We start from the raw sequence: 21,224 nt of genomic DNA, 5'->3' as shown, positions 1-21,224 counted from the left end.
ATTTATTCTTCTCAAAATATTCTGCTTGCTGTTGAACCGAAGCTGAACTGGATGTAAAACAGAGTTAAGTTTTTATCTACTCATAAATACAAAGGAACGCTAAATATGGTTGAGTTAACAGGAACATATTTGACATTGAAATGTAGTGCAGTTAAAGTCTCCCCAAACAGAAATACTTCATTAAAGAACAGATATGTGAAAAAGCTACTTAAATACAGTAACGAATTACATTATCTTCGCTACCACTGGAAGAGACCTGTATAGCATACAATAAAAATCCGGCCACATTAAAAGGAACACATGTACATCCAATTATCCAATAATGTGACACTGTATAAATTCAAGGTCGAGAGTTTTTTGTCTTTGGTGTGGTATTTGGCACCAGACAGTCTAAAAGCATTTCATCAACTGCTGAACTCCTGGGTTTTTCACACGTAGCATTCTCTGGAGTTTACACAGGATGGTGTGAAAAACAAAAAAGACTTCCAGTGAGTGGCAATTCTAAGGGCAGGATAGACATGTGGATGAGAAAGTGTGTTCAGACTGACTGGGAGTATACAATAACTTGCGTGACCACAAGCACAGGGAGCAGGAAAAGCATCTCTGAATGGCAAAACATATCGAACCTGTAGTGGATGGGATACTAAAGCTATGATCATATCAGGTTCCAAAGTTCCGTTTTTTCATATTGTGCTGCTACCACATGAGTACAGGTGTTCCTATAATTGGAGAACTTGCCTGTAGTGGTGCTTCCATCCTCATGTAAAACTATATTTGTTATTTAACTGTAAATTAAAATGCAAAAAGTTATATATTGCAGCAAACCTTGTTGGTTAAGTCGAATAGCTATTATCAGTCAGCACTGGGAGAAGACTTCTTTGTGTTGCATGCTTTTTTTTTCACTACAAAAAGTAGAAACTATGCAATTGTATCTAACTTTCATAACCTACTAATAAAAAAAAATTAAAATTCTCTTTTTATTAGGGTTCTAAATGCAGCCATTCTCTTTTTTCTTCGACTGTAGGCTAGACGGAGAATAGAAGCCTTTTGTTTGTCACATATACATTACAGCACAGTGAAATTCTTTACTTCACACCCCAGCTTGCTAAGAATTTAGGGGTCGAAGCACGAGGTCAGCCATGATACAGCACACCCGGAGCCAGCTTGGCGATGCTGACGCTTGAACCCCCGACCTCCAGATTAGTAGCCCAGTCCCTATAAGCTGCTATAGATAAAAAGCACTTTTTTATTTTAGTGGTTCCCTGTAGGAATGGACAACATTTTGTTTATGGGATTTGGCAGATGCTTTTATTCAAAGTGACTTACAGAAGTACTTTGAAGTAACTATTTATAAATGCATTCTGATACTGGTTTACAACGTCAAAAACTAAGAGTACTATCTGTCAAGGAAACTTGGAGAGGTTATAATTTAAAAAACACAAAGCAATTTTATTGAATTTTTGTTAATAAGTGCAAATTTGTTTTCTGAGGAATATAAACAAACATTTTCAATTAGTAGTTGGGTTGAAAGAGGCAGATGTAGAGGACAGGGGGGTATGTAGACGGATGATCCACTGTGGCGACCCCTAATGGGAGAAGCCGAAAGAAGAAGATTCCTACACATTCCGATCAGTGTTTTAAAAAAATTAAGTCTATGCTAGATTAATAAAGTTTGTTTGTTATGATAGGCGATTAAATGCAACAATCTATAACTGCACACCTCAAGAAAGTTTAACTGTATTAAATGGACAATCAGTTCCACCCAGATGAGGATCGGTTCCTCTTGAGTCTGGTTTCTTCTCAAGGTTTGTTTCTTATGCCATCATAAGTTTTTCCTTGCCACCGTCGCCACTGACTCACTCATTAGGGACAGACTTACAAATATTAAGAACAAACCTATTCATTCTTTATTACAGCATTATCTGTGTAAAGCTGCTTTGAGACAACGTCCATTGTTAAAAACGATCTATAATAAAGACTAGCCTGCATTTACAATAACCCATGCTGCAAAGACCTGCATTTTCTAAGTGATATTTGTGTGTGTGTGTAGGTAAACGGTGTAGACTTGACCGGGAAGTCTCAGGAGGAGGCGGTGTCTCTTCTCCGCTCCACTCCTATGGGAGGCACTGTTAGTCTGCTGGTCGTCCGCCAGGAAGATGCCTTCTTGCCTCGTGAAGTGGTAAAATGCACACACACACACACACACACACACACACACACACACACACACACACACACACACAATATTTACTTTCGTGTTCTGCAGACTACAGTTTAAACAGATGCAGAGTCATGCCTCTGGACCATTCGTTTTGTACACGTCTTTGCTTAACTCACTGAGTCTTGTCTATTGTAAGTGTCTAAGAAGCTATTAGGAATAACAAGGGTGAAAAGCATGTTATGTTAATGTTATACAGTTTCCCCCAGACTTTGTCTCACCACTGTCTGAGTGACAGGTAAGAGATTTGAGTGCAGTTTACTTCAGTGCCCAGAAAACACTCTGATAAGCAATAGAGGCAAATGAATCTGGATGCATATGAAAATGCATGTTCTGTGTACACTGATGATATTTGTAAAGTGCATTGTAATGAACAGAAGCTCCGAAGGTGTTGGTGTGTTCCTTTACAGATTTCTTTCACATCGAGCGTTTCCCTTTTCACCATATAGGCAAAATATATTTTCATTTCTTTTGTTTGTCATCTCTCCCTCTGTATTTTCTTCTTACTTAGATATCTTTCCTTTTTTTTTATTGCTGTTCCAAAGTCTCTCTTTCGCTCCGTCTTTGCTTATGGACTCCATGATTTTCAAAGCTTTCTGTGTTTTCCTTTGAGAGAAACCCAAAGAACGCACGAGTCGGACGCTTCATTACTCTCATTGCCACATTAACATTCAGGCAGCTTTTGCTGTGCGGCACCCATACTTCAGCTTTAAAGCATCTCAATAATCCATACCCGCGTGTTCATAAAAATCAGATTAGTGAGATGTCGTTCCACAGCTGAAGGTTATTACAGTCAAAGCAGAGAGTGTGAGAGTGGCAGTTTATTTCATCTCTTGTTCTGAAATTGGTAGTGAGATGGGCACCGAGTGGGTGGATGAGTGGATTTGGGTAAGATGACTGGATGATGTGGTGGTACTGTATGGGAGGGGGAGTCTGTGCCTGTTTGCTGAGGGAACGGTGGGAACATTGCTGCTTCACTGCTCATGATCCAGAAAGTTCTAAATTAAGCTCAGCACGTTGTGGGAACTCCCGACGGGAGGAATATGGTTTGGATGCTCTTGCTGGCTGTCGTCTGGCGCAACATATTTAGAGGAACAACAGTTGACCTGCTCTTTTGCGGAGTACACAGAGATAAGCAATACATGACACGCTAATTAGCGCCTTTCAGACACGATGAGATTGTCATCTCTTACTGGCAAGCAAAGCATTGTGTTATGTATTGACACTACATACATACTACATATATAAAATACAATAGAGAATCATGACGATGCAGAGGTGAAAAGTAGTGAGTTACATTTACTGGTGTTACCGTCATTGAGTAGTTTTTTGTGTAAGTCGGTTTTATAATCTGTAATTTAACTTTTAATTAAGTATGTTTTATTTGAAGTATTGTACTTAATTACATTTTAAATCATATTCGTTACTAAATAAAAAAAAAAAAAGAAATAAATGAAAATAATGCAAGAGGGAAAAAAAAATGCCCCGGATTTTATTTGTTCTCAGCTGATTGGTTTTAAACAAACGCACGAAACTCACAAGAAAGAAAGATAGAGGTGGACAAGACAGCCCCAAGCGATGCAGACGAAGCTGAAATCTAAATTCCATCCAATCTAAAGCTGTCCAATGTGTGTGCTCACTGTTTGAATCCCTAATCTGCATTTGCGATTCCTCTCAATAACATAAATAAATAATTTCATTTGTAAAGGTGTTTCTTCAAATAAAAACAACTCGTATGAGATTTATATCCCCATTGTCCTTTCTGAACTGCAAGAGAACCCCCCACCCTAAAAAATAACTCTAAACTCTAAATAATTACATTTTTAGTTTTACTTGTAGATTTAGTAACTCTGATTAAATGCTTGTCCTGGTGGGCAGGCATTCTATAAAAACATTAGTTGTCATTACCTAATATCTTTATTTTTTGATAATTATCGTAAATTTTTAATCAGCAAGGGCCAACTGAAAACCCTGAATCGCATAGCAATAATCAGACTTCCTGGAACTTCAGCATGCGGTTGCCGAATCTTCTGTCACTTTCGAACTATATCAGAGAATAATTGGATGCTGTTGTTCAGTTTCATAACTCCTACCCATGGCCTTATTTGTCTAGACAACACAGGAAACATAGATTCGGGCATTTCTACTTTTGTTTTTAAACAGATAATGAAAGCGAAATTAATACTTAACGCTTTGAGTAACGCCTTACTATTTGTTGTGATTAAAATAAGATAAAATTGCAAATATGACATTTTTCAGTTTGCATGTGTCCTTAGACCTTCTTTGAATGCCTAATAGGGCTTAAAGGTTTACTTTTGACTTCCTCACGATGGCATTAACAGCACAATTCATGATATTTGTTCGCTTCGCAGGATCTGCACTGTGCATTTGATTAGCCTTCTCCTAAGCTCAAGGGAGTGCCGAGGCTTTGGGCAGATGCTCCTCAGCACAGGCAGTGACTTATTGAAAAGGGTGTCAGCTCTAACCTTTACTCACAGTGTGAGCAGGTCCACAGGGGCACTCTGAAAAATGAGCTCTGACGCCCACACCCAGCTCTCGCCATCTAAAGGGGGGGAGAAAGACAAAAAGAGAGAGAGAGAGAGTGAGAGAGAGAAAGAAGCGTTAGTGAACTCCAAAGAAGCTTGGATCAATGGAGCGCTGCCCTTGAAGAGGAGTTGAAGAGAGGTTGAAGGGAGGATTGGTTTCAGTCGAGGGGAGTGAGAGATCAGTGCAGTTCAGACACAGCCGGGTTGTGTTGGGGAATTTACACAAACACACTCAAATCTTGGCTGAGTGAGGAGATGCTGATATGGCGTGATCCTGTGTCCAGGTATTTATAGCACTCCGTGTCGCAGTTCTCCTGTATGGATCCAGAGAAGATAAGAGAAGAATGAAGAGTGATATTAGCATTGGGCGTCTTAAAAGCTTCGGAAAAAAACTTTTACATGCTTACCCAGTGTTTATCTTGTTCTTTTCTTTTTCTTTTTTTCTACACCCAATTTTCCACATGCTTTAGTCTTTTTTGATTCCTGCTTTCTTGTATTGCAGAATAACTAACAATCTGGGAATGTGAGAGCTGGATTTTCTTTACTTCACATCCTAGGGGAGTTGAACATGTTTGGACAGGGGAGCACTAATCAGACATTCTGTATACATGAGCTGATCTATGACTTTGATTGGCTTATGTCACCCTGATGTACAGGAGATTGAAGACCGCCTTTTATCCCACCCATAAATGAGGTCCAATTAGGTTTGTACTTTTGTGATCCCAGCATTATCAAGATTCAAACTCAAAAGACTGATGGGGGGAATAAAAGTAAATTTTGAATAAAGTAACAGCATTAATTCTCTTTCGTGCTTCTACTTTTATGGCATGTGAAAAGAACTGATAGCTGCAGAGTTGCTGGAAAAGATGTAGATGAGTCAGAGCCAGACAGGAGAGCTTGGCTTGAAACATCAGATGAGAGAGTGGGGATATGAAATCAGAAATCCCTGCTGATGAAGTAAAAAGCATCAGTACAAAATACAAAACAAACCCCGGAAAAGTTCACTGAGGGAGAAACTGTGAAGACGGGCACATGGAACTTAATAACATCTTCCCACATTGTACACACACACACACACACACACACACACACACTCCAACGCGTCTTTGAATTATTCATGTCCACAGAGGCAATTACCCAGCACACTAATATGGCCCACAGCATGACAGGAGGCACAGAGCATTAAAACAAGTCTCTGCACAATTCCATTGCGTAAACAAGAAAGCCGCCATGGGCCACCTGACCACTATTGGACGTTTATCAGCAGGGTTTTTTTTGTGCACTGCCTGCTAACAAAATGTGTCTGCCACTAAACCTCACTGACGAGCGCTCATCGCATGTTGTCTTTCACACGAATACAATCTCTATCTTACCTGTTGCTCCGTCCTCCAAGAAATAAATCACTCAATGCCATGCCTCAGTAAACACACCGGACAGAAGAAGAATAAGGAAAAAAGACGTGAGAAAACGAATCGTTCCATGAGCGCAGTCGCCGAACGCTTATTGAAAGTGACAACACCCAGGTTTTCACCTGTGGTGTCGGAATTGGCGTCAACAAGCCGGCGCTACGAGAGCGAGTTTGCCTCAGCCATGTGCGCTGTGTTCCGAACTGGTAATGAGCAAAAGCTCAACGTGTATCCGTGTGTATTTTGTGGTTCGAATCTCTTGTCAAATCACGCATGGGTATTACTACAATGTTAAAGGAAGAACATGAAAAGGGAGCTGGAGAGATTGTGTTGGAAGTAGAGCGTGTGATAGTCGCTAGTGAAGGTCATACATTTTCCGTTTTATATAACGTGGTCCAGTTCTGCAGGAATTAGTCTCAGAGCAATGCACCTTTCTAATTCAGAGGTGAGCAATCTAATCTGCAAAGGGCCTGATTGGATGAACGATTTCAAGATGGAGTTGAACCAGATTCCACCTGCTTAATTAGTTAAGCTCAGCCATCGGTAGATTAGGGTTGCGTCTATTCAATTCAATTAATTTTTATTCATATAGCGCTTTTAACAATGAACATTGTCTCAAAGCAGCTTTACACAGATAATGTGGTGATAAAAAATGAATATGTTCTTATTAAGTGTAAGTTTGTCCCTGATGAGCGACCCGGTGGCGACTGTGGCAAGGAAAAACTCCCCGAGATGGCATAAGGAAGAAACCATGAGAGGAACCAGACTCAAGAGGAAACCCATCCTCATCTGGGTTGCACCGAATGTCTATTTATTGCATATATACGATGTTGCGGGGTGCAGTGATTATTGATCAGAAGCAAACTGCTCCGTCCACATTATCATTTTCAGTCGCTTCCCAAAAGTCCACTGTAACGTGTGAAAACACTTATATCCTGTACTGCGCATGAGCAAAACTTAAGACATTGCTTTATCTGTTTAAAGCTGCATTGAGACAATGTCCAATGTTAAGTGTTATGCAAAATTGAAAAAATGAGGAAACTCTTGGCGTTTATTTACTTTCCAGCTCTTTGAAACTTTGATGGTGTTTCCAAATTGATCCACTTTGGAGAGCGTTTTCAAAAAGCTACGCTCTCGTCGACTCAAAACGCCGTCTCGGTGTGGACGGAACGCCAAAACGGAAAAATAGGCGTTTTCAAACAAAACATATTGGAGTGGATATGGCCTTGTTGTGGCTTCTACCCCCATGGTCTAATATAAACCTGTGTTAACTCTGAAATCTGGCTGGTGCAAATTAGCAAAACGTCTTTACACATCCAACTTTCGATCTCTTTCGCATTTTTTTTCTGAAGTTAGAAAAAAAAAAGTATTAACGTCAAAAACAAAAAAGAATTCTAACATGCATGTAGTTTTCTCAAGACTTCACACTGCAGTGCATTTATATTTGCACCCAAATATAGTGCAATCACCATCCAGCATTCAAACCACAAGAGACAGCAGTGCTGTTTTTCATAAAGCATACATAGATGATATATTGTAAGCTTAAGGGAAAAGCAATATAGATTAGTAAACTCATTTGCAGATGTTACGCGTACTCTGAGGAAAGTGTGAATATTGGCTGATAGCTTAAAGCTTTGTTGAAACTGTGTTGTTGTGTGCAGCTGTTTCCAGAAAAGTATCATTCCCTTTTGAGCCTGCTTCTTCTCAAAGTTTCTTTCTCATATCATGTCAGGGAGTTTTTTACTCACCGCTCTCACTTCTAGGGGTCTAAATATAAAGCTATGTACGTCGATGCTTGGAAGTTGATTTTGATTCCAATAATAAAATAGAAGTCCCAATAAAACCCAATGAAAGAAATGCGACAAAAATATAGTACTTGTGCTTTATTGATTGAGGGAAATGATCCACTGTTACATATATGCAAATAGCAAAACTTTGTGAACCATAGTATTCAGTATTTAGTGTGACCCCTTTGTGTAGCAATAATTGCAGCTAAATGTTTTCAGTAAATCTTGATCAGTCCTGCACATCGGCTTGAAGGAATTTTAATAACTAAATAAACTTAATATTGAACAACTTTGGGATATTGTTTCTTTTGCAAAGTTTCTGCTAGATTAAGGTCAGCTCTTTGATTTGCCCATTCCAAGGACACTAACTTTATTCTTCTTCCACTCTTTTTTTTAATTTATTTATTTATTTTTGTATATAACGAATATGCCTTATTTGCATCTTATGTTTATTTCGTGCAACCAGCCACCAGATGCACTCAGGGTTTTAAGATTTCCTTCCCTTCCAACACAACTGATGCAATTCATGGACAGCATGGTATTAAGCTTATACCATGGAGCAGGTGTGTAGGAGAACATAAAATATGTCAAAATCCCTTGATTCACCATCAAAAAATGCTACATGTTGTACCGATTTATCGAAAATAAGCTTTATGGCTGTTTACAAAAGCACTTTGATTGACAGTAGGCTTTAAAAAATATAATAAAATAATATTATTTAGAAACACCCAGCTGCACAGGATGTTTTCTTTTTCACCAGGCTTTAGAACATCTGCATCACTGTTCCTTGTTAATCCCAACTATTTGTGCAACTCCATGAAATCGGCCGCAGATCTGATGCAAAGCGGCTTCCCAGTACGTCGGCTGACGGAGCGAACGGCGCATCATCTCAGTTCAACACAGAGTAGTAATTAAACACCGCATTAAAGTCCTCTTTATGATCGGATCGCGGTTGTCACAGATCCATTAGACGCCGGGGCTGCCAAGCAAAGAGAATCTTAATTGCGCAATTAATTTGAGTGTGCAATTCTACTGACAGTTGGATTTATGCTTTCCAGCGAGGCCAGCTCCAGACAAATGCCTGTTTTGCCTGTGTTTTAATAAGGGCTGTTGAGTGTCCTAGGCTCGAGCATTGAGCATGAGCATTAAGCCCTCCGCTCTGCTGCTAGACCTGTTTAACATTTTTGAATCCCAGCTGCGACATGTGCAGTTTATTGTCAAGGGAGTTTTTAAAGTTTCTGTCTCTTGTCCTTTATATTTGTGAAACATCTATTGTTCAATCAGGGATAGCAGAGGAAAGAAGGGTGTTCCTGAAGTACAGGACATTACAGGACAACATGAGCTTTTGGAAAAAATGGCAGGCCAAAAAAACCATGTAAATCCTCGCCCATCCTTTTTATTCTGTCAGCTTTATAGCGTTTGAATAACCTTGCTGAAAATTTCCATTCCATACACTTACACAGATTTGGGAACTCTCACACAGCTATGTGAACTTGAAAACAATTCTTCTTTTGTGCAATATCCAGGTCAGTGCATTAGACCTTAACGCTGCATGCGATCCCGAATGGTAACAATTATTCACAGTAGATGATATCTTGCTTTCCTGAATAACTTTATACACAAGCAACATGTGCGCGCACACACACATGCACACACCACCACAGTGTTTCTCAAGAACCAAAAAAGAAAGGTCAAGCCTTAACATTCCTGACCCTAGTCATTTCCTCTGTGCTGAATGCCTCCAGTGAAAGTGCAGGCCAAAAGGAGTAAAAGTGAGAAGAACAATTTATTAAACTGTGAGCGGAGCATGAGGTTCACACTTAAACCAGCTTTTATTGGAAGTATTGAAGGAAGCACACTGAGGATAACTTTTAGAGTGTGCTAAGCTTAAGGAATTATTTATTAATATTGACAGACCTGTAGAGTTTTGGGCTGTGGTGTTGATGTCTATGGGCGCACACACACTGTGCTATTTTTTCCACAAAGACGCTCACGTGGGTTAATAGATCCCTCGCTTTATATTACCCGGTTTTAAAAGTGACATGATGAGGGTTTTTTTTTTTTTTTGGGTGAATGGAGTTTGAGGCTTTTTGTTTCTGTGCCGGATGGGGTCTTTATGCTTCAACTACTTCATTCAGAATTGTGCCAGCACTAACAAATCCGCCTGTGTCCCGTCCTTCCTTGTCCTTTTGCTCACCTCAACGTAATATGCACAGAAAGAGCCAGTGAGCTGTCCACAGTGTGATTTGAGACAAAAGTTAAGAGGAAAAGTTAGGTGGGTGTCACCCGGGCTTGCGATGAGCCAGGTCAGTGTCTGCAGGCAGAGAGAGTTGTGTCTGCCACAAGTTTTAATATAATTAGCTGTCTCTTAGAGTTATGCTTTTGAGTCTGCTGCTTTACAATCAGGATGAGGTCATATCTAGCAAGTTTTGCTTACAGGGAGCCAAAAGTCCTACAGTCGATTCCGCCAAATTCCTTTCCTTCAGGTGACATTTCAGGCAGAGGGCAAACTGGGCATTAGACTGAGAGAAGAAAACGAAGTCTATATACCAGTGAACAGGAACAAGAGTATGTGTCTCTTTTTTGACAGTGTATGAATTAGCATGAAGGAGAAACTGTGCTTTCTCACTTCACCTGAGAGACAGTGTGGAAACTGGAAGGCACTAAATTTTACTGACAGTCACTTTTCTTTATTGAAAATCTTTAGAAATTCTAATAGGGCTATTTGCCCCCCTCACATTGTAGACGTAGCTACTACTTTGGACAGGCAGATTGTTCTAATATTGTTTTAATATACAACTTTTCAGAATTCCCTCAGATGGATATCCAACAAAACTTTAAGGTATGTAGGAAGAGACGGCAGTAGGATATTATACAAATGGTCGAAATTCCAATTGAAATAGTGGTGTATTATGGAAGGACTTTAGATACCACAAAGTTATGTTAAGAGGTTTGTGGATGTGAAACACATTACAGATTAAACATTTACTTTGTGTAATCATAGCCAGATTTTACCCAATTTCTAGTTCCTCATCCCATCATAGCTACCAGCTTGAGAGGACAAGGATTTACAGCCTCCTTTTACACAGTAAATTATGCAATTTCCCTGGAAGGCTGCTTAGAGGAAAGTGCTAATTTGTGCTATTTTATAATAAATAAATACATGAGGAATAATTATTTGTTTGATTCATAGAACATTTGATTATGCTTACAGTGGAATGGTTCCAGAACACACAAGTGTGTGTGTGTGTGTGTGTGTGTGTGTGTGTGTGTGTGTGTGTGTGTGTGTGTGTGTGTGTGTGTGTGTGTGTGTGTGTGTGTGTGTGTGTATGTAAAATAGACTCAAAATCTCTGTACATAAGAGTGAAGGAGTGAAGTTAGAGCTGGAAACAATATAATATTGTTACCAGTATAAGACTATAATATTGTTACCAATATAAAACTTCTTCTTACCTTATAAACTTTAATATTGAAATGATGTAAGCAAAAAGTTTCTGATAGTTTTCTTTTGTACCGCACAGTTTTCTTTATATAATATAGCAAACATTTTAGTTATAGCATAGCATCAATAATAATTAATGTTATAAACATTCAAATGCTGTTGATCCATACTGTGTTGTAAAAATGTTTATGATTTTTGCCTTATAAATACCCAGAAGTGAAACTATTGATCTTTGTGAGATCTTTTTTGAGAGCATATTGAGTTTAATATTATATCTTTATTGCACAGTATGCATTGGATAGAGCTTTGCTATTTGGTGCAATTGTAAATGGTCTGAACTTTTAGTTAAGGTTTAACTCAACCAAAAGTGTCCTCGTCCAGGCATCTTTCAGGGACTTTCACTCACCCTGAGAAAAGTGAAAGCATGGTATGTCATGTTTACCAGCAATCACTTGCTCTCTTCCTCCCGTCTGATTGTTCCAGTGGTCAGTGTGACATTTTCAGGTTGGTGCGCCAATCAAACCCCTCTTTTCTTTTTCAATATCTCTCATTGTCTGGTGTCCCTGCTGTGAAAATTACCCTCATACCCATCTATTCCCCATGCCTGAGATGTTTAACTTCAATTGCCTGTCTCTTTTTTTTCTCTGCAATCTTCCCCTTGTTTTCTCTACACTTTCTCTGTCTGTCCTTCTGTCTCATTTAGATGTTCGATGTTCCACGGTTTTGCAGACAAGCACCTGTATTGTTGATGATGGTTATTAGAGTTAGAAATGTGCCAAAAGTCGTGCCTTGGTTCAAAGCGGATGAGCCAGGCGTTTTCAGTAATTAAGCCTACTGTTGCTAAGTGCACCGGAAGACAATGGCAGTTTGTAGACAGCCATTTTTAATTTTTATTTTTTTGCTACACCAGTTCGGAGCTGCCACCTGTTTTCGTTTAGTACTTTTTTTTTCAGCAGCTGTAGCAGTAATTATTCTCACTGCTGGCATGGCATTGTTGTTGAGTGCTGATAAACAAGCTGGTGTAGGCCATTTGGAAGGACTGACATGGCCTGTTCTAGGAACGCTTGTCTCAGACTGAGCAGATCTGAACCTGACAGGTTCTGTGCTTTTTGGGCATTTGAAGCCTAAATCATGGGTCCTGAAGTGTTAAAAGGCTTAGATGCATTTTCTTTATAGCTTAAAGAACTGCATAAAAAAAAAAAAAAAAAAACTTGTTCAATACTCGTCAGTTTCAGCACTCGTCACAAATTCCTGAACAAATTACAGACGAGTACCGAGGTATTACTGTAAATGTGGCAGTGTTTCTTGTCAGCAGGGACAAACCTTTATTCATTTCTACTTTAATTTATTCGGAATCCTCTGATTGGTTACAGCTAGTATTCTTTCCCGCATTGTCTATGACCTTCTTTACCCGTCTCTGCACATGGCTAAGATCCATTTGCATTACTACACACAAGATCCAAGATAGTCATTTCCATAGCAACTCACACCCAGCCGTTCAAATTACGCTTCGATACTGTTTAAATGTCCATATAAACGTGCGAAGCATGTACATGCATGCAAAGTATAAAAGCGTGACGCCGTTTAAAAATAGAACCACCTGATTGTGATTTTTAAAATGGTAATCATGACCTATTCATGCTCATTCAGGTATAATCTAAGAATTACTTTGACTATAAGGACGTCTCTGATTAGGCGATGTTAACAGGTCTGTGACCTTTAAGCCTTCATATTTTTTCCCCTTCCTCACCTACTTTCTCACGTCCTCTCTCTCTAGCCTAATTGTACCTGAAAGCTTGAAATCCGCATTAGTCTGAGGTGTTTTATATGCACTTTTTTGAGCGCGTCTGAAAAGAAAAAGGGGAAAGGAAATTCATGATTTTAAAATACTTATCATGCGTAAAACCCTCTTTGCAATTATATACTTGACTGATTTCTTTTATGCACTTAAATTTATTTCCGGTGACCTTTATGTCTTTACCCCATTCAGACGAGAGAGCAGATGGAACATTGCTAATTGGTTCAGCTATCGATGTGTAGGAAAAAGTGTGAGAGGTTGTGTGAAAGAGAAACAATGTGCTTTTCAGACCCCCCCAACCAACACACACACACACACACACACACACACACACACACACACACACACACACACACACACACACACACACACCGTTATGTCTTACTGTCTTTCTCTGTCAGCTTGTGCATCTGAGTGTTTCTCTGAAGGTTTCTTTCCTTTTTTTTTCTTTTATTGTTCTATCATGCACAGCTTAATCCAAGGTGGATTAAAACGAAACAAAAGCATGTAATGAATGCATCTAATCCTGTCTGATTCTAAATGAATTCATTACTCTTCTGCACAATAGTGTGCGACAGGTGGATTTTTCTATTGTGTGTTTAAATGGAATGTGCACTTAAGTGGGATTGCCAGTGAAAGTGAGCATATCTTCATATACGCTCGGTCGGGGTTCAAACGTCTGAAGCCACCGTGGCAATCTGGGATCTTTTATTTTCCATTTAAAATCGTAAATAAATAGACGGCTTTCGAATTTTTCAAAACTCAAATAGAGGAAACGTTCATTATCTTGTATGTTTAACATTAAAGATTCGGCACTTTTTCGAGGTCCCTGTGTGAATGTAAGCAAATCAACTACGCTTTGTACAAAAGGTCAGATTTTCCTCATATCTATTCTCTTCTATTGAAGACGACACTCGGGTGGATTTGATCTAAAATGGATCTTCACAGTTTTGCAAAAAGATTGTGGTGTCCTTGCCTTGTTGAGCAAAAGGACACAATATAGTATCGAATGTAATTTTCTAGCTCTTTCAGACTTTTGGACTTCACTTTATATAAAAGTCTATAGCTGTGTGTTTTTCTTTTTAAATTAGCTCAGTAGTGCTGGACTTTATAAAGGGTTGGTGCTGAAAGCAAAAAAATGGAATCAGGGGTATAATTTATGTTCACTCCTTATTCATATACACCTACTGATTTTGACACTGGCAGACCTTATAGATATGATAAAGTGCCATAATTCAGATTTAGGGTTATTTTTATTGGCTATATATATAGTTAAGTGTTCATTAACAATGAAGACGTATCCCCCTGTGCACGCTCCAGTGATTGCGCTCAACCTTTGGAATGTTTGGGGGAGTTTTCAGTTGCCATGGCGGTGTGCGTGAAATGACAGCACATCTGTCTGAAGTTCTAGCTCTCTTTTTTAGAAACTCCACATTTACCCTTCCTGACACAAACACATGATTCAGCGCCAAAGCTCTTGGACCAGCATCAGGCCTTGTACCAAATCTACCTTGCTAATCTGCCAGGATATGCGTTGGTAGTGTGTAAAAGCTCTATGCATGGTCTCAATGTCTAAAACAACAAAGGGGCTTTCCAGAACTAAAATGTGTCCCTCTTTAACATGTAATATTTTTATAGGTTGCCTCCAAAACAAAAAAAAGGGATACATTTTGGAATTATTCTTAGCTTTCTAGTTCCATTTAAAGATACTAAAACGGATACAAAAAATAGACTCATCAACTATACATTTGTATGCAAAGGTATTTCAGATTACACTACAGTTTTTTTTTTTTTTTTTTATAGCTTTCGTTTTATTTGTATATTTTTTAATTTCAATGACATTCCAACTTGGAACATGATAGTTAATGGTAAAGGTGTTGGATTTTAGATCGGAAGCTTGTGAGTTTTCAGCAAGGCCTTTAACCCTCACCTGCTCAGTTGTATAAATGAACAAGGCTTCTGTTTAAAGTCTTAAAGGAATTTATGTCTGTCTGTCTGTCTGTCTGTCTGTCTGTCTGTCTGTCTGTCTGTCCGTCCCTGTCTCTATTTTTTTTTTTGCAAAAGTTAATGCCCAGTTACTTTGTTTGATTAACTTAAAAACTGGAAAATAATGTAATTGTGGCATGCGCAAACATTGAGCACCTTTATTTATAATTTCGCAAAGGAGTATATTTGGTTTTGTATGAGTGCAGAATACATTTTTGAAAGGATTGTTCCAGAAAAAGAATCCATGTCAGGGTGTTATTATGCATGGTCAAATAACCAAGTGAATTATTTTCCCAAAAGTAGCACAGCCTGAAATCTTAATAAATGAATGAAATATGATGTAACAATTTAACTAACAGTTGCATTTTTATTTATTGATTACTGATCCTGTTTTGTTAACAGCAGTTTAAAGTGGAAATTTAAATGTGCAAAAAGTGAAACGCTGTAAATACTTTCCGGATGCACTGTAGATGTGGATTGAAGAGCATTTTGTGGTATATATTTATTTTTGTTCTCCAGCCACATTGCTCACTTCTGGTGTCACCTTTAGAAACATTACACCGCCATCTTTCCCCAAATCGTGCATGACGCCTTAATGTCATCATCCCTGAAAACTAGTGTTAGTCATGACACTTTAAATGCCATACATTCGCAAACCCTCATATGACACCTCATCGTGGTGTCATATTCAGCACATGACACCAGCATTGCTCCCGAATCCTCTCTCCTGAAACATTGACAAAAAACAGGAATGGCAGACAAAGAGCAAAATCAATTCCTCACCAGAGAAAGACAGGCGACATTCAGGTCTGTGAGCATGTGGTAGATTCTGACAGCTGAATTGTAGAGAAAAAGAATGTCCGAGTGTGTGAGCAAGAACAGTATGCTAATAGAGGGAGGATGGCAGCCTCTCTGCCTCCACCTGTCTCCTCCTCTGCTACCTGAGTCCAGCTATTGTCTGAGGAGAGCCGTCTGGGTTGCCATGGCAACTGTATTGGAATGAGATGGCAAAGGATGGGTTAAAGTGAACTCTGGGGCTCTGCTGCATCCTAATAACTCTGCCTCTCAAGCTTCCTTGCATGCTGCAGCTGCATCGGCCAGACAATTAGCATTCTTCAGCATTACGTGTGCGCGCTTGTGTGTGTGTTTGTGCATGTAAATTTCTTCGGGATTTGTCTCTATAAGAACGCATGAGATTGATTTGGAAGACTGGAATCATATTTCACCAAAATTATAGCTGAGCTATCAGTGTTTGTTAGAGCAGAAAAAAACATCTAATGTTAATCAAAAGTTTCAGCTCAACACCTTTGCTTGATGTTGATATTGAAAAATGGCAAAACTCTAGACAGACCTTTTGATATTGAAACCCCTGGAAATTAATATTTGCTAAATTCGATATATTGTTTTGTACAGCTCATATAATGAATAACGCAGTAATTTGTTACCCTCGCACAAGGTCCGTGTAACCTGTACAATATAAGTACTGTGACAGGCTCGGAAGATTTTTGTCAAAAGAGTTTTATATGTATTTTATAACAAGTTTTCAATATTTAACTGATTTTAGTCAGCTTCAGATCAGGATTATGCTCCTTAATGGCCTGTCCAACTTGCATATTTTTTAGTTTCTGGATACCTTTGCAGTATAACCATTGATATATGAACATTTCGGAATGATTGCACCCATTTTTTACAATGTTTGCTAATTTTAGAGTGAGTATTCGATTGAACGGCCATAAAATGAACAAGGCATAACCTGGGCCTCAAGCATCAGATATACAGCACACTCTCTTAGGTAAATTAAGACAATACTTGTCACCTAATCAGAAACTTTCTGGCCTAGAATGTGCATATGGACATCTTTCAAGTCATGTTTAAATTTGATTAGATTCAATTGTATTGCCATTGCGAGTGTTACGGTACAAGGCAACGAAACACAGTACAGTAGCAGCTAACCAGAAGTGCACTGGTAACAGTGTAACATATTTGTATATATTCATGTTGGTTAGGCTGTGATATATGATGGATATAAATAAATGATGAATGAATAATATGAATATAAACAACTAGTATAGGGAAAGGGGATCTATACAATGAGTACAACTGTCATGGATAGTGTTTACACAGAGTACATATCATTTTGGAAAATATTTTTTTTGTTAGTGAGGTTTACTCTATCATGGTTAGGAAACAGGTGGGGTTGTTATAGTATTCGGGGTTTTTTTGTGCATGTTTTGGGTTTATTTGGCCTGTGCTTTTGTTGCAATCTTTTGTTGTTGAAAACTGAGACACCATATGCATCAGATGTGAAAGCCATCCGTGATGAGTGAGGTGATTAATGAGAAAGTTAATCTTGTGATAATGTGAACGCGAAAGTTCTCTTTGTCACATTGCTTCCTGTTCCAAGTTTTATAATAACGAGGATGAAGTGCTACGGTCAGCACAGGAGACAGAACGTGTTTTTGGTATTTTAAACCAGATGTGCACATTTCTTTAATTACTTGTGTCTCGCATGTGTTTGAACCGGCATTCCCATGGACACAAGCGGGACCTGAAAAGGCCTGCATACCTAAAAATCTTCTCGTATGTCATCGACTTTTATAATATTTTCCAACATTTATAAAAGAGCAGCAGCTGAATGGACTTTGTGCCTACCATTTACCAACCTGCACTAACAATCACCAATTGACCTGTTGAACTGCACAGTTTAGAAGGAGATTTTCTTTGTGAACGCAAACCTGTGATTATCAGCCCGTGTCCTAAACAAACCCAGACTTGGTATTGCGTGCAGTCTTTTGTATTCTGGCCAAGTGTGAAAACACCTTCTCTACTCGGTGATTACTCTATTGGCTTTGGATCATGCGCATTTGAAATGAGAGGAAATACCTAAACAGTTACATCATTACATACATATAATAAGTGAAAGTTTGTGATACACAAAGAATTGATAATAAAATGTTCATAATGAACGGGGTGACGGAAGAGAAGGTATGAATATACCTTTCAATGAGTCATGATTGTGGTTACATTAGGACACTTGGTGCACTCCTACTGACGACTTTTTATCACAATATAGAAAGATAAAATAGATCATTAGTCAAATTACAGATTTAATTTCACAAAAAAAAAACAATAAAAAAAAAAGATACTTGACCAATAGGAGTAGATTTCATAATTCTGTAGTTGTAAGTGTGTCATGAGTGACAAGCGCTCTGCATTGGAAACAGAGCAGGAACTCTAGCCTGCAGCTAAAGGCTAAAGTTCCTTTGCTCGAGTTCCTCAGTGGAAATCGCAGCTATTGTGAACGGTGTTGTGTGCAGTGCGATCCATTTGTCATAAGCTAACAGCAGCCTGAATGGTTTGCACTGCACATGAAATATGGACTATTGTACCCTCTGGGACATTCTTCTTTCTGTCGTGCTTAATGTGCTCTCAGGAGTTATAAAAGTGCACTTTGGTTTAATATGTTTCTCAAGTGGGATATTATGTTTAAACCCCTCCCCTCCCAACTCCACTCTTTTTGTGTCTTTCCCCCACTGTAGAAAACAGAGGATGATGACTTGGTGCTTACTCCCGATGGAACGCGAGAGTTCTTGACCTTTGAGATTCCTTTGAACGATTCCGGTTCGGCAGGGTTAGGGGTCAGCGTAAAGGGCAACCGCTCAAAAGAGAATCATGCTGACCTGGGCATCTTCGTTAAGTCCATCATCAACGGCGGTGCCGCTTGCAAGGCAAGTGTCATTTCTCTGAATCGATGCTGACACCTTATTTAGTGTTTCTTCTGGAAATAATACTAATAGTTTACTACTGTGTGTTGTCAGGATGGTCGATTGAGGGTGAACGACCAGTTGGTAGCCGTGAACGGAGAATCCCTGCTGGGAAAGACCAACCAAGAAGCCATGGAGACTCTACGCAAGTCCATGTCTGTTGAGGGCAACAAAAGAGGCATGATCCAACTCATCGTGGCCAGGATGGTGGGCGGAAGGAATGAGGTGAGAGCGTGAGATTTGATGTACATGCGTGTTCAGGTGGATTGCCATTGGTTTTAGGATGAAGCTCTGTTTACGATGCTTCAGTGTACCTGACTGACAGAGTCCCGTGCATAATGTGACTGCTGGAAAAGTGAATCAGACTGAGGAGTTCTTATCAGGTCAGAGCTGGGCCGAGCAGGGGAGAGCGAGAGAGGCAAGGTGCAGGTTCAAAAGCAATTCTGTTTCCGAAAATGCTCACACTGATAAGGCATGGCACTATGAAATATCAACTCTTTCACCCCCCTCTTCTTTCTTTTTAGTTTTCTCAGGTTCTCCTTATTTTGCTGCTATTTATTCAAAGTTTTTTCATATAGAGTAAGTTGAATGATCTTTCAAAAAGTTCCACGGAAATAGGAGTTGATGTTACATCAGGAAGTCGATGATTTTCCTGAAACAGCATGTCCTGAAATATGTCCCTTCTGCCAGAGCTGTGCTGACCAATCAGATTTGAGGCTTCAGCATCATGGCAGTATAGCATTTTATGAAAACTGTTCTAAAAAATATAAAAAAATGAGTCATATTTTGTGAATTACAGATGTTTTGTGCTTTAGTAAATGTAGCAAGGTTTTGAAAAACACATCTAGTCTGGATCTGGATGTGTTGCATAGTGTGACACACAAACACACACACACACACACATACACACACACACAAGCCCACACACACTTACTTGTTCTAATTCAGGTCTGTTTACTGGTGGGTTGGATTTGATTGGTACCTCTTGCTGCCAGCACTTCCAGGACTGGACCCCATGCTGTTTCTCTGTTTCATCATGCACACACACACACACACACACACATGCATGCACGCACACTCACACACACACACACACCTTCTTTTTTTTCTTTCTTCTTTTCTTTAAGAGCAAGGTCACCCGTCCCCTCCAGAGCTGCCAAGATACAAGGTCGCCTCTTATCTGTCCATCAAACGTTTGTTGGGTTGTTTGGTACTTTGGCCTGGACCCCTGCTGATTACCAGAGAGGAACACAGTGAAGCTGTAATGAGAGACGGAGACAGGGTGAAAGTGGGCGAGAGAGAGAGAGAGAGGCACGCATGAGAAAGTGGATACTGAAAGAAAGTGGATAGCAGTAAGGAAAAAGATTGTCATTGTAAATTGCCTCGAGTGAAACATGGATATAGAGAAATGGAATAAGAGCACAATTGCAAAGGAAGAGCAAATTGCCTGCGGGGGATTTTTGTGAGATGAGAACCAGTTTTCCATGATTACACAATTTCAGGAGGCCATTATTGGTGTCGAACTCGTAACATTCAAATGCACTGTAATATGTAATATTGCATACTGTAAATTTTTTCATAGTGAATCTGGATATAAAATAACTTAAATATTGCAGGCATTAAGGTATGTTTGAGACGCCTAATATTTTAGAGGACATTCCTCCTACAGTATCTTTACGCGTGTTTGACGCATAAAATGGCTTCACTTTCACGTTTTTTGGTGCTGGGCAATCTCTGTGTATATATTTGTGTGGAAGTCAGTGTTTCCCCACCCTGGACCAAGTCCTTGTGTTTCTGTTCAGTCATATCCTCAATTTCAACTACACTTTTTACATTCTACATGTTAGTGACAGTGTTACTGTGGATGCTCGTCACGATCGTGCGCATTGGTTACTATGAGTTGATGGACTTTAGCATCGACGGAGTGGTTTGATGGAATGATTGTCGTATTGGCTTTGATTAATGTGCGCTGTTTATAAGGACAGATGGGATTTACATTTTTTCAAGGATGAACAGCATAAAAGCATGAATGATAGAACTATTAATACTACTGCTGCTTTTGATGCTCCTACCAATACCTCTATTACTACTGCAGCAACTAATGCTAATACCACTACTTATTTTGCTTGTGTAGCTACTAGTGCTGCTAAAACTAGTGCAGCTGCCTCTGGTATTGCTACTAAAACTACTACTGCCCAATTATTACTACTACAGCTGTCTGACACTTCTACAGCTGCTACAAGTACCACTGGTACTACTACTTCTACTGCAGACCCT

At 39.3% G+C, this 21,224-nt stretch overlaps 1 protein-coding gene across 1 annotated transcript in view; it reads left to right on the top strand.

The window, feature by feature from the left end:
* pard3aa (par-3 family cell polarity regulator alpha, a) overlaps positions 1-21,224 on the top strand; it is a 252,196-nt gene that overhangs the window by 60,844 nt on the left and 170,128 nt on the right. The window contains exons 10-12 of the mRNA XM_046846135.1: positions 2,051-2,179; positions 18,723-18,911; positions 19,002-19,172. Coding sequence (XP_046702091.1) covers positions 2,051-2,179; positions 18,723-18,911; positions 19,002-19,172 — 489 coding nt within the window. The remainder of the gene's footprint in view (positions 1-2,050; positions 2,180-18,722; positions 18,912-19,001; positions 19,173-21,224) is intronic.

This window comes from Silurus meridionalis, chromosome 4, assembly GCF_014805685.1.
Source record: "Silurus meridionalis isolate SWU-2019-XX chromosome 4, ASM1480568v1, whole genome shotgun sequence".
NCBI classification, from domain to species: Eukaryota; Metazoa; Chordata; class Actinopteri; order Siluriformes; family Siluridae; genus Silurus; species Silurus meridionalis.
Note: the sequence above shows the minus strand (reverse complement) of the source record. Positions and strands in the feature narration are given on the sequence as shown.